At 40.2% G+C, this 15033-nt stretch overlaps 1 protein-coding gene across 3 annotated transcripts in view; it reads left to right on the top strand.

Moving 5' to 3' along the window:
* Nucleotides 1-15033, top strand: part of EXOC4 (exocyst complex component 4) — an 802504-nt gene that overhangs the window by 741668 nt on the left and 45803 nt on the right. For all 3 annotated transcript variants that reach the window (XM_086395578.1, XM_086395579.1, XM_086395580.1), the window contains one exon: nucleotides 2827-2986. In XM_086395578.1, the coding sequence (XP_086251704.1) occupies nucleotides 2827-2986 (160 nt within the window). The remainder of the gene's footprint in view (nucleotides 1-2826; nucleotides 2987-15033) is intronic.

The following is a 15033-nucleotide window of genomic DNA, read 5'->3' as shown; positions in this document are numbered from 1 at the left end:
CTCTGAGAAGTCTGCATCCATAAATGCCTTCAGAGGCAAGGAAGCAAGGAAGGGTGTAGACAGCAGTACTACCCAAAGGTGTTTGCCTTCAACATTCAAAAAAGTGAGCGGCCAGCCAAATCATTTGCGTGATGGATTCCTCCAAAGGACCCTTTTTTAAGACTTCCAGTCATATCCCCTTTTTTCTTGTTTCGGTTGGTTTGTACATAGACCCCGGGGCCAAAAGTATCTATGGTGTCTCACAGAATTCAGCCAGTGTAACTTAAAACAAGAAGGTACTTACTGCAAAGGATTGTGGCAGCCTGAAGATGGAAAGAAAGTGTCAATGCATGACCATGTCTTGCTTCTAGCAAATGCAGAAACCACCCCCCCCAAAAAAAAATCCTATTTTCTCATTAAATTATGTCATAGTGATGAAGATGTGTTCTGAAAGGGAATGTTCCGGAAAGACTTTAGCCAGAATGTATAAGTGATGAAAAAGGTTCGTCAGCCCCGTGGCTCTGTGTCCTGGGGACTGCAGTCATACTGTCTGTCGTAACAGTCTAGGACCCATCTAAGAATCATTCTCCTGACCACACAGAATTCCCATCTGGCTTTTGACACTGGCTCTTCCAAGTCCCACATGTCACCATTCACATCCCAGAGTTTTCCTCTCATTTGGACCAGACATTTCTTGACATCTAATCCTTCTGGGAAACAATAGAGGTATAATCCTCTGACACAGAAGAGATTTTAACTAAAAAAAAAAAATCATAAATTGGAAATTTCCTACTTAAAAAAAGCTAGCTATCCCCTGTCATATCACTTTCTAAATTCAAGGGCATATTATTGAATTTCCCAAGTGGAGGAGGTGACAGTGGTCTCAGTCTTCTTGGTGTGGCAAGGAGAAACATTTTTTTTTTTTTTAAGGGGTGTATTTAATCACAGATACTGTTTACAATTCCTGGAGTATAGTGATAATACAAAGCAGACCAACTTTTAACTGGTTTATTATTATAATTTATCATGCTTAATTATTATATACATTTATTTCTGTAATCTGTTTTTTATTCTCTATAACCAGTGCATCACCTCATAGCCTATGCTTAGGGCAGACCACATTAAACCACTGCAGAACAAAATTCTGCCTGAAGTTATGGGCTCAAGGGCATCATAGCAAAAGAACCAACAGAGATTTTTCACATAAATTGTCTAGCTTTAAATGTAAAATCCATGTGTGTGTTTCTTTCCCTTTGAGTGAAAAGCTTTTTACTTCACCTTATAAGAGTAGCTAATTTGTCATGTTGAAGCCACATTGGGTGAGTGTAGCTGAAGCAATGGAGAAGGCAGTGGCACCCCACTCCAGAACTCTTGCCTAGAAAATCCCATGGACGGAGGAGCCTGGTAGGCTGCAGTCCATGGAGTCCCTAAGAGTCGGGCACGACTGGAGCGACTTAGCAGCAGCAGCAGCAGCAGCTGAAGCATGAGATGTTGCCTTCTCCTGTCCTTTTCCTACATGTATCCTAATCAAGGGAAAACTTGCTTTGAAGACAGAAGAAGCCTTTGAACCTGAAGTTGCACCCTGAGACAAAAATAGTAGACTATTCTCGACTAGTCAGACTAACTTGAGATTTCTGAGAAAATATCTTGCCAGAGTCCAACTTTGTAAGAATAAGAGAAGAAGGAGGAAGAGAGGTTTACTTAGTTCCAAGCATTTCGAATTGAAATCTAACTTCTAAAAATGGTAACCCACATGTTCCTCGGGTTGTTCTGAACCAACATTCCTCAACTTCATTACCTAAGATAACCTGAAATGGGATCTCTTAGTTTGCTGACATCCTAACCAGCAATTTGTCAAATTTCACAGACCTTAAGACAGTCCTTTGGCGGTGAGAACAACTCACTCAATGAGACCCCTGAAAAACTACACAGGAGTCCTGTGGGAACTCAGCAGTTCATGTGTGATCTGCTTTTCCTTCCACTTTGTTTCGAGTTATGTTCTCTCCCATTACTGCTTTAGAAATATACCCCATTGTCAGCGTTGAGGTATCTTAACATTAATGCCAAGAGTCCAATTTCTTATTGATTTATTTTTATTTACATAGGTTCCCAATCAACTTCTGAGCCAAAAGTACAACCCCTACCTGTTTTGTAGGAGGAAAAGGAGGCTAAACAGATGACAGTATTTATATATGGTGTTCTCTGCTTTAAAATAGTTCAACAGGAAAAACAGAAGTTTTACACAGTAATTTAAAAAATTCTAGCATATACTCTTCCGGAGAAGGCAATGGCACCCCACTCCAGACTCTTGCCTGGAAAATCCCAGGGACGGAGGAGCCTGGTGGGCTGCAGTCCATGGGGTCACTAGGAGTCAGACATGACTTAGCGACTTCACTTTATTTTTTCACTTTCATGCATTGGAGAAGGAAATGGCAACCCACTCCAGTGTTCTTGCCTGGAGAATCCCAGGGACAGGGGAGCCTGGTGGGCTGCCGTTTATGGGGTCGCACAGAGTCGGACATGACTGAAGCGACTTAGCAGCAGCAGCAGCAGCAGCAGCATATACTCTTAAGCCTTGGCCTGTGGCTTTAGCTGTATATGGCAGTGCAGAAACTGTGGATGTACCCGGTTTTTTACCAGTATGAAGCCTCCCCACTTGTAACTCCTTGGGCAGTATCTGACTACTCCAAAATCACTGTAATATCAGGTGGTCCAACCATCACAGCTAAGTTTTCTTTGGTCACTTACATTTTCTGAGGACTAGAGAGAGGAATCCTGTGTGTCCGTTTCTTCAAGATGGTGTTAATCTGTCTCCTCCATCCCCATCACCCTGTGCTGATCCCTCAGGCCTGGGACACCTGATCTCCTGCATCCTTATTAATGGGGCCCAGTACTTCCGGCGCATCAGTGAGTCTGGCATCAAGAAAATGTGTAGGAACATTTTTGTCCTGCAGCAGAATTTGACCAACATCACCATGTCACGGGAGGCAGACCTGGACTTCGCAAGGTAAGAAAGGGTAGACTGGACTCAGTTCGTGTTCCATCATTAATAAAAATGGATTCTTAATCATTAAAAAGCTAGTTAAAAAAATGAAACAAGTAATTGATGTTAATTAAACTTATTGCAATGATCTTTTCACAATATATCCATATATTGAATTATTACACTGTACATCTGAAACTAATATGTCAATTATACCTCAATTTTAGAAAAGGAAAAAAAATGGAACTAACAGATGTCCTTTGGTAATAGGGAAGTAAGTCTATAAAATTCTATTGAATGTTTAATGACTGTGAAACAGGTAATTTTTCCTATTGTCTAACCTAAGGTCTTTTACTACAGAACTTCAGTAACTTTGTTTTCTAATTGTAAATGTAATATGTGCTCATTGCATAAAATATGTAGCATAAAATATGTAACCTAAAATACAAAGAAGAATATAAACATTACTCATAAACTTTTAATCTAAAAATGCAATATTTGATATACTTTCTCCTGGTTTTTATGAGTGTGCTATGTGTACAGGTGAGTCTCATTCGTGGGCATGTGTATCATTTCTCTTTATAAAATTGTTAATGGGTTTTTTATTCATTTACTTTGTGTTTTCCTATATCATTAGTAACCTTTGAAAACATGGTTTTTTCCATATCCATTAATGTCCCTTGAAAATACTCTTTTTAATGCCTGAACAAATGTTTCATGGGGTAAGTAAATCATAATTTATTTATCTGATTATTAATATTTGCAGATTTGTAGACATTGGGATTTTTTACATTTTCTCTCATTATAAATAACATGTATTGAATGTATTTTTACATGAATCTATTTCTTCATCTCTTCTGTCTTTCCCAGTTGAAATCCATCCCCACTTCTTCCTTTCGGTGGGGAGAAAATGGTTACTCATCACTCTCCATGCTGTTCCTTCACGTAACTGAACGTTATTTTTTTAAAATAGTGTTTGGACTTTCTCTCTTCAGGGTTTGCTGATCTCAGTCTTTAGGGTTTCCTTGTAATACTCTTTTTCAAATGCAAGAGTTAATCTTCTCTCTTTAGGGGTCTCAATGCTACTCATACCTTTCTTAAGTCAGTGGATCTTTGGGGCTTTAATGAGAACTTTAGAAGTTTTGAAGAGGGTGGATGACGATTATGGTGTTGGTGTTTTATTGCTGATTATACCTGGATGAATTTTTCCATGAACCCCTTTATTGCTGGGAAGTTTTCTGCTTTTAATAGTCCGGCATGCTCCTGCCTATTATTTAGTGTTTCTGTGTCTTTTCGCTTGACTTTTTGATTCCTGAAGAAGTTTAATAAAATTTGAAATAATTGTTGAGAAACTTCTGGGGATGATGAAATGCTGTGTTACTTTGACAGTCATTAGGACATCTGTGCTAGGATCTTCGTCTTGAAATCATATAGCCATACATCTTCACTTTGACCTTTCTTCTCCAGGTTGTCACTCGTTTGTTCCATTGCTCTCCTGTTGTTCTGCTTTTCTGTCCTCCTCCTCTGTCGTTTTCTTTCTGTTTGAGTGTGTGTGTGCATTAAATTCCCTATGTTAGGCTAAATTCGGTGGAAAGCGTTCCTTGCTCAGATTAGGGAAAGCAGGTGTGACTGAATGCTGCATTTATTTGGCCTCCCTTATGGGGAATGATCTCATTATTGAATTAGTCTATTCATAATAACATTGAAAATGGGAAGTTAAGAACACAGAGGCCTGAGGGATACAGAGAAGCATTACTAATTCTCTGAGGAATATAATTCCTAAATTCAATCATCCTTTTTTAAATGAATTTTTTTTTTATTTTGCTGAAGTAAGTAAATTAACACAGCTTTTGACAGACACTATGGGGCCTGCACACATACTGAAAACCCTAGCATCTGAATAATGAAATGATGACTGGGCAGTGTTGAGGTTGACATTAATGGGCCGTGTACCAGCAAAGCATTTCTTCAGCGAAGCCACGCCTGTCACAGTTGGATTTGGGGGTGATATCCAAGGAAGTGGCTATAAGCTAAAAGATGACCACTTGGGAGAGATACTGCTCTCGTTACTGTTCACGGATGTTGAGAGGAGATAGGCTAGCTTAAGTATATAGCACTAGATGATTCCATCCTGATCACAGTTCAGAAAGACACATCTTTACTAGACTTGTAAGCTCCAGGAAGCCGAGATTTTCAAACCAGAGTAAGTGCTCACTTTGTATACTGGACGAATGACTAGGTATCAAATCAAGGCTTCTTTTTGTGGTAAAGAGCTTGGATAATGGCAAAGTCTAGTTTATCTTTAACATCCCGAACATTTTAACCAGCTGATGTGAGATCATTTTCTTACAGGCTGTTGAGAAACAGAGCATCTCCTTTGCAATTCTTTCTTTCTAGAAAGTGTTACAAGAAGGAATACTACATCCCTAACTATTCATAGGCTCTTTCTCCTTCATTTTCTCTTGCTCTCCTACATACACATATACTAAATACACTTTATAACCTTGTTGTTGTTTTCCCTGTTCTTGATTTTGGTAGGGACAGGTTTTGTGAAATGGGCTCCATCAATTCTACTGAATGTGAAGTGATGTAAAATAAACATAAGAGTGATACCAAAATAGCTAGAAATAATAGACTGCAGCAGTGTGTCTCAGCATTCCTTAAGCAATGTCTAATCAAGCACAGACAACATCTGTATTTCCAGCAAACCTCTATAGGAATGTTATCTTCTAACGTAGTAATTAATCACTAGTTGCCATGTGTCAGAAAATTTACTTAACAAGAAGTTGCAAGGCTCTTGTAGCTTTTCACTTTCACAGCCTTCCTGACCAGTGGAAAATAGAACACTCTTCCAAAATAAAGAAATGAGAGATCTGGACTCATTCCATTTATGTTAACTCTTCTACTCATGGTATTGTTGTCTCTTTCTTCATACACACCTTTGGTCCAGCTAATTTCTAATAGGAATAAATCTTGGGTGAGCAAAGGCTCAAAATAACCCATAATGTGACCAGAACTGCTGAGAGACCCTGTCCCCTATGGTAATGATCTCTGCTATGTTTTTGACCCTTTTGACACAATCGTTGACTTTCAGGCTCAAAAAGAGGCTTTGTCCTGGAAAATCACTACAGACTAGCTAGAAAGTGGAAGGCCACTCTGAGTGTGCTCTTTAATTGCCTTCATCAAAGAACATCTTACCCTGAACTGTCACGTGCTTCGAAGCAACCCACTAGTCAGGAGTAACGGGAAAAGTCTGAATGAGTACTTCCATCCCCAGGGTAATGAATCTGGCAGCCTTTATAGTTCAAGTGAAGCCATTGTTGGGGGAAAAAAATCCCAGAATTTTCCTCCTAGTACTTCCGTCTCTTCCCACATTTCCCTTTTGTATTGGTCTCTCTCATTACAGTTGCCTCTTTTCTCCTTTATCTCTCCTGTTACCTCTATTATCTCTCCTTGATTCTGTGGTCTTTTTGGTTTTCTTTAGACTGATATCTCTCTCATTATTTAATCTGGCACAAATAAGGAAATGAAAGCTAAGGTTCAGGACCTAAGGTGAGGTCCTATCACATAAGGAAGTAAAAGGAATCCTTTTACTCATTTGTTCAACAAATGTTTATTGAGTGTGCATCCTCTCTAGGCCCTACCCTTGTGGAATTTACATTATTATGGGCAAGAGAGACCAACTAATAAACAAGAAAGATACAAAGTATGCCAGATGATGATACGTGCTATGGTGAAAAATTCTATGTTAAGAAGAATAGAGTGTATTCAGATATAATGAAGGTAATTTGTGATTTTGAGGCTTCAGGGAAGTTCTTAATGAGATGGTAACATTTGAGGAAAGACCTAAAGAAGAGTAGGTCATGTAAATATATAGAGGAGCTTCTGAGGAAGGGAGCACTAGGAGCAGAGAACTAGAAAGAGGCATGTATTTAGCATTTAAAGAACAGAAGAAAGGCCAGTAGGGCTGAAGTAAATAAACAAGGAAAGAATAAGAGAGGAGTCAGAGATTTAATCAAAGAAGCTGAGATCTTGAAGACCAGTATAACATTGGCCTTTACTTTGAGGTTGGAAGCTATTAGAAGAATTGGAACAGAAGAATGTCATGATCTGACTCAGGTTATAAAAGAGTCGCTTTGGCTGCTATGTGGAAAATAGATGATTTTCTGTTTTTCCTGAGGAGGGGAAATTACACACAAGGGCAGAAACAGAAGGATCTGTTAGAAAACTATTGCAATAATTTGGGTGAAAAATAGTGGTGATTCAAACCACAATTGTAGCAGTGGAGAGGATAAGAAATGGACAGATTAGGATATATCTTAAAAGTAGAGATAACAGGATTTGTTAAGGGATTGGAAGTGAACAAATGACCCCAAGATTTTTGTTCTGAGCCATTCAAAGGATGGTATTTTCATTTATTGAAATGAAAATGAGCCAGACGACAGGAAAGGCAGGTTGAGTTGAGGGGGCAGGCAAATACAAAGAGGCTATCAAGAGTTTGGATTTAGAAATATGAAGTTTGAGATGCTGATTAGATGTCTAAATAGAAGTAAAGAAGAGAGACCTGGATACACAAATCTAAAGTTCAGGAAAGAGGTGGTGGTTCAGTCTTTCAGTTGTGTCTGACTCTTTGTGACCCCATGGACTGTAGCACGCCAGGCTTCCCCATCCTTCACTGCCTCCTGGAGTTTACTCAAACTCATGTCCATTGAGTTGATGATGCCATCCAACCATCTCATCCTCTGTCTCCCCCTTCTCCTCCTGCCCTCAGTCTTTCCCAGCATCATGGTGTTTTCCAGTGAATCAGCTCTTCGCAGCAGGCCCAAGTATTGGAGCTTCAGCTTTAGCATCGGTCCTTCCACTGAATATTCAGGACTGATTTCCTTTAGGATCAACTAGGTTGCTCTCCTTGCTGTCCAGGGGACTTTCAAGAGTCTTCTCTAGCACCACAGTTTTAAAGCATCAATTATTCGGCGCTCAGGCTTGTTTATGGTCCAGTCTCACATCTATACATGACTACTGGGAAAACCATGGCTTTGACTATATGGACCTTTGTTGGCAAAGTGATGTCTCTGCTTTTTCAGGAAAGTGATATACACTGGAAATGGGAGTTTGTGGTTCATTAGCTTATAAATGTCATGTTAAAGTCATGAGACAGAGTGAGAAGTGAGACTGCAATGAGAATGAATAGAGTAGAAAGCAAGGCGGACCAAGCATTGGTCCTTGGGTCCTCCACTGCTTAGATGTTGGAATACTGGGAAAGAACCAGCAAAGGAACCTGAAAAGGAGCAGCCAATGAAGTAGGAAAATAACCAGGGGAGGTTTGTGTCCTAGAAGTGAAGAACATGTTTGAAGAGGAGAGTGTCCTCATCTGTGTTAAATGCTGCCAGTAGGTTAAATGAGCTCAGGATAGAGAATCAGCCCCTAGTAGACTTGATCAGATATCTGAAATGCTTTGGTTTGCATTCCTTTTATCTGCCCTACAACTTACCTAGTATAGCAACAAACTTGGAACATATTTAGGGAAGGCTGCTTACTCCTCAGTTCCATGGTAGGGTCTGAAGCATTTGGGGCAAACAGAAATGCAATTAGTGTGATTCTAGTGTGATATATAAAAGACCAAATTGGCAGCCTCTTTTTTTCTCATTGAATAGTTAGAAAGAAAGCCCTGCTCTTCCCAGCAAAGGTACTCATCCAGTTCCCATGATGAAGCAGAGTTGTGATCACTCTTAGAGAGAGACTAACCAATGGTGACTTCCCTGGTGGCTCAGATAATAAAGAATCCACCTGCCATATGGGAGACCTGGGTTCAATCCTTGGGTTGGGAAGATCCTCTGGAGGAGGGTATGGCAATCCACTCCAGTATTCTTGCCTGGAGAGTTCCCAAGGACAGAGGAGTCTGAAGGGCTACAGTCCATGGGGTCACAAAGAGTCAGACACAACTGAGCGACTAAGCAGAGCACACAGCTAAGTGAGTTTGCTTTTAATGATGGCAGTCTCTGCTCCTAGGTGCCTCACCCCTCTTTAGCCCCAGTTCCTCTTCCAGAAGCTCCAAGTTAGCTTTGAAGCTGTTCTGTACATATTGACTTAACCAAGTCCTATATCTCCTATATATAGTACCCTATGGAGTGGGAACATCTACTCCACAGAAGACAACAGAAAAATCTGCACTGATAGAGAGTAAACTGTTTGGTACCTGGGAACAAAAGAAGTAAAATATCTTGCCTGAACTGCCTCCTCTGGACATAGGTTTATATGGAGAAGTACAGTACATCATAGACCACCAATAGAATGGGAGAAAATATTTGGATATCACATATCTCATAGGGATTTATATCCAGAATATATATGGAACTCTTACAACTCAATAATACAAAAGCAAATAACCTAATTTAAGACTAGGTAAAGCTATCCCAGTAGCATTGTGCATACCTAGTACCCCAGTCTGGTTCTAAGTGCTGTTCAATAAAAGGAAGCAGGGCTCCTGCAGAAAGTGACTGATTGTAGGACTGGAACAAGAAATAGACAAGATGAGCCTGTAGTATTAATACTTTCTGAAGATCCCCCTGGATAAGGAAATGGCACCCCACTCCAGTATCCTTGCCTGGAAAATCCCATGGACGGAGGAGCCTGGTGGACTACAGTCTATGGGGTTGCAAAGAGTCAGACACAACTGAGCGACTTCACTGTAGTACCAGAAAGTAAGGAAGTACTAAACACACGCACATACATAACAGTGTGTCAGAGAGACACAGGAAGAGCTCCCAGTGGCAAAGAGGGGACCATTGGAGCCACAGAATAAACAAAGTACTACTGAATATCAACCCAAACTATCAAGTAAATGTCCATAAGTCCATACTGATGTAAATGGTTGACTACAGTAATAAACAAGGAGGAAGAGAAAAATCTGTGCAGAAGCATTCCGGATAGATTATGGAGCTAATCTACAGGTAGAGGCCCACTTTTTAAGGCTGGCTGCACATAATTACTTCCCTCCAAAGAGTACATGTGGAATGTGGGGGAGTCACTTTCTAGTGGAAAAGTCTGACAAATAGTATTTCAGCCAGGTTATCAAAGTCAGCATCAATATGCATAAATCGTGACCCATATAGTAAAAAGTATCAAATTAATCCCACTACATGAAGATCCTGCAAAATACCCATCCAATTCTCCTCAAAACTGTCAAGTTTGTTAAAACCAAGGAAAATCTAAGAAGCTGTAATAGCCGAGAGGAACCTAAGAAGACATGATACGTACATGTAATGTGGTATCCTGGGTAGGATTCTGAAACAGAGGAAGACATTAGGTAAGAACTAAGGAAATGGGAATAAACTATGAACTTCGGTTAATAATTTATCAATATAGGTTCATCAGTTGTGCTACATGTATCATACTAATGTAGGATGTTAATAATAGGGAATTTGGGTATAAGTTAAACAGGAAATGTTCTATCTTCCCAATTTTTCTTTCAGTCTAAAACTGTTGGGAAGAATTAAAATCTATTAATAAAAAAATGGGCAAAAAATTTAATAAACATTTGTCTAACAAGACATATAGATGGCCAGTATACATATGAAAAGATGCTCAACACTATTTGTTACTAAGGAAATGCAAACCAAAATCACAATAAGATACCACATCACAGCTACTAGGATTACTATAATCAAAAAGACAAAAGCAAGTGTTGGATTACTGTAATCAAAAAGACAGACAATAGCAAGTGTTGGAGAGAATGTGGAGAAACTAGAACATTCATATCAATACATTGGTGATAGGAATATAAAACGGTGCAACCGCTCTTTGGAAAACAATTTATAAGTTCCTCAAAAAGTTAGCCATAGAGTTACTGTGTGTGTGTGCACATGCACGCATGGGTGTGTTCAGTCGTGTCCATCTCTTTGGGACCCGATGGACTGTAGCCCACCAGGCTCCTCTGTTCATGGAATTTTCCAGGCAAGAATACTGGAGTGAGGGACTTCCCAGTAGTCCAGTGGCTAAGACCCTGTACTCTTAATGCAGACGGCTAGGGTTCCATTCCTGGTCAGAGAACTGGATCCTACATGCTGCAACTGAGACCTGGTGCAGCCAAATAAATAAAACTTAAAAAAAAAAACAAAAAGAATACTGGAGTGGGTTACCTTTTCCTCCTCCAGGGGATCTTCCTGACCCAGGGATCAAACCCACGTCACTTGGCATCCATATAATCCAGAAATTCCACTCCTAGATATATACCTAAGAGAAATGAAAATTTATATCTCCACAGAAATTTGTACATAGATGTTCAGAGCAGCATTATTCATAAAAGCTGAAAAGTGGAAACTGCCGAGGTAACCATCAACTAATAAATAAAATATGATCAATCCATATCTACAATAGATTTATTCAGCCATAAATACAAAAGTACTAATATATGATACAACATGGATAAACCTTGCAAACTTTAAGTGAAAGGAGCTCGTCACAAAAGATCGTATGTTAACTCCATTGATATGAAATGCTCAAAATAACTAATGTTATAGAAGTTGAATGCATAGTGGTTACTTAGAGCTAGTGGGTTGGAAGGAAATGGGACATGGGTACAAGGTCTCCTTTAGGGGTGGTTTTAAGGTAGATTGTGTTGACAGTTGTACAGCCTTACAAATATATTAAAAGACATTTAACTGTGCACTTTGAATGAATTGCACAATGAATGAATTGTATGGCATACTCTCAAAGCTGTTTTTTTTTATTTTTTTTTTAGAAAAAAACTGACACAGTGTTATATGGCAGTTATACTTCAATTTTTTAAAAGATTGAACTTTAAAGATTAAAGTCCCAAATGTTATAGGCAATAAGTAGCTTAAGTTTTGTATTCACATTAATGGGGAGCTTTGTAAAGGAAATATCTAACTCTTTTTGAGTTTCCCTAACACATCTGAGAGAGATCAAGACAGAGTTTTGGAGGAGATAATACTTAATTTTTTAAAAATATTTGTTTGTTTGGCTGTGCTGGGCCATAGCTGTGCCATGCTAACTGAGTTACAGCATGTGGGATCTAGTTCCCTGACCAGGGATCGAACCTGGGTCCCCTACATTGGGAGCATGAAGTCAGCCACTGGACCACCAGGGAGAATCTCAATACTAATCTTAACTGAAATTATCCAGGATAGGGAGAGAGCCATTTGGAACAGAAAGGGCAGTTCAGGGTGACTGGAGCAGATGCTCAAGGCAGGCAGTGGTGAAGTGTAACCTGAGGAGAGACCAGAGCTGGCTCAACATAAGCCCCGCCTCATCAGAGGCCTTCTCTCTACAGTTCCAAGACAACCTGCTTCTCCTCTCAGCACTCCCTGTATTCCTTACCCTGATTTATTTTTTAGCACATATCACCATCTGATGTATTTAATATATACTTGTTTCTTTGTTCCTTGTCTATGAACTCTAGAAGGCAAGAACTCTTGTTCATTTCTGTATCTCCAGGGCTAAGAACAATACCTGGGATGCAGTGTTGTTGTTGTTCAGCCACTAAATTGTGTCTTAACTCTTTGCAACCCGATGGACAGCAGCATGCAGGCTCCTCTGTCCTCCACTGTCTCCAGAAGCTTGCTCAGACTCACATCCATTGAGCCTGTGATGCTATCTAACCATCTCATCCTCTGCTGCCTTCTTTTGCCTTCAGTGTCTCCCAGCATCAGGATCTTTTCCAATAAGTATGCTCTTCACATCAGGTGCCCGAAATATCAGAGCTTTTGCGTCATTCCCTCCCATGAGTATTCAGGGTTGATTTCCTTTAGGATCAACTGGTTTGATCTCCTTGCAGTCTAAGGGACTCTCAAGAGTCTTCAGTAGGCAATCAGTAAATATTTGTGGCGTGATAACTTTAACCATGTTGTGGCCTAAAGAGCTTTAAGCAGAAAAGGGAGATGGTCAGATTTGTTTTCTAAGAAGATTATTTCAGCAACTATATAGAAATGGCCTTGAGGGCAATAACCCTAGAGGCCTTGCAGACCAATTGGAAGGTAATTGTAGAGAGAGAGATGTGTAGAGCCTGAACTAGGTCAGTCCTGGTGGAGATGGAGGGGACAGATTTGAGATGTATAAATGAGCTGAAATGTGCAGGATATAAAGAGTGATTAAATGTTGAGGATAAAGAAAAATGGGTCAGATTTGACCCTCCACTCTCTGACATGGATGTCTACGTGGGTCCCCACACTGTTAAATTAGATAAGCCTATAGGAAGAGGGAGGAGTAGGCTTGGCAGAAGGAAGATCATCAGTGGATGTGACAAGTGTAAGATGTTTGTGAGATTTCCAGTGGAGATGGCTCATGTGCAACTGAGTGTGTAAGCTAGAAGCTTGGAGAAGAGTGGAGGAGGGGAGGGGCCTGGTTTGAACAGTTTGGGGAATCATCAGCTCGAGGTTGTTATTTAAGACCATTAGAGGACAAGACTTCTCTGGCAGTCCAGTGGTTAGACTAGTGGAACCCCTCCGCGCTTCCACCGCAGAGGTCATGGGTTTGGTCCCTGGTCAGGGAACTAATATCCCACAAGCTGCATGGCACACCTAAAATTAAAAAAAAAAGAGAGAGGAGACGGAGAACACCAGCATGTAAAGGGCATGAGAAGGAAGAGGGACCCCAGAAGAGGACAGGGAAGGAATGACCCCACAGTACAAGAGCCAGAAAAGAGCACAGCGTGAAATTGCTACCTGCACTGACACGGTACTCTCCCCACAAAATGATCCAGCATCTTTCCTCCCAATCAATGAGCACATCTTCTAATTTTAATTTCTCCCAGCTCCTCTTTGAGGTAGACTGTTTAAATGCTTTCCTCAAGGCGGCAGAGCGAGTGACAAAGCCAGCCTAAGCATATCAGCTTGGACTCCTGCTTTATCCTTGACCTTGTACTTTCTCTAAGGCCAGCGATGACCTCTGGCGTAGCTGAGAATATTGAATTCCTTCCAAGGGAGCTGCTTTGGTAGACGTGATTCCTACAGACCTATTGTCCCAGGGACATTACTCTGGATTTCTGCAGAAAAGGTTATTATGGGTTTTCCTATCTGAAGTGACCAGGGAGCTGTTTGATAGGTAGGGATTAGCAATGACATGCTGCCATCTACTGGAAACACCCACGGACATCCAGACAGGCCTGTGGTCTCTTAACTCCCTGTCTCTCTGATGAGTCTGGAGCAGGGCTGCCTCACTGGTAGGCTTCAGAGGTGAAAATAATGAAGTGTCCTCGCCTATCACGTGAAATTTCCTGACTGCAGTGCTTAAAGAGCAGCTCTATTCCTAAAATATGTATATGCATTTTCCCATTATTTTCACATTTTCCCCAACTTTATTGTGCTATTAGTCTTACCTGCCTTTCTGATTCTGGGGTAATGCATCCTTTTTCGAACCTTTACCTGTCATATATTCCAGGACTGTGGCTCAAGATTATTAATTTTGATTAATTTTGTGATTAATTTGCAGGAGAAATTAGTCTGCTATCAAAATTCTTTCAGTGATGATGCCACTAAAAATTCTGTTACATCTCCTGAGTTTCCTAGTGAGACAAAGCTAACCTGACTTTCCTAGGTACCCAAGTCATTGGGGAAATACAAGAGGCTGCATGTTTTGCTCCCTGGAAGAAGGAAATATGCCAGTTATTAAAATTTAGTGACAAAACAAAACTTTGTGTGGCATGATCTCTGAGGCAGTTTTTGTAAATATTATTACAAGTAGATTTAAATATCATTACATTCCCCCTAATTAAACTTGTATTTGACTTTGTTCCTGACCATACCTGTTTCTAACGATACCACTTTCTACTGATCTCCTTTTTCTGTGTTTACTGCACTCACAGTAGGTTCCATACATTCTACCAACTAACTGGTGATTAATTGCTTTATTAATTAGGTGAGTATGCCTACTGGTCTTCATATCCCCCGAGAGCACAGCAGAACAATGAGTACTCAGAAGGCTCTCAAAAAATAATACCTGTCAGTATTGGTGTTTGATTCCTTATAAACCTATCCAGTGTGTGAGCTTTGATTAAGTAAGATTTCTTTTGATTATGCTCAATTAACGTCACCATACCTTGTACATATACAATG

This window comes from Bos grunniens, chromosome 4 (genome assembly GCF_055505025.1).
Source record: "Bos grunniens cultivar Pamir isolate PY7600 chromosome 4, Bosgru_T2T1.0, whole genome shotgun sequence".
In the NCBI taxonomy this organism is placed as follows: Eukaryota; Metazoa; Chordata; class Mammalia; order Artiodactyla; family Bovidae; genus Bos; species Bos grunniens.
The sequence above is the reverse complement of the archived record's forward strand: the minus strand, read 5'-3'. Positions and strand labels throughout refer to the sequence as shown.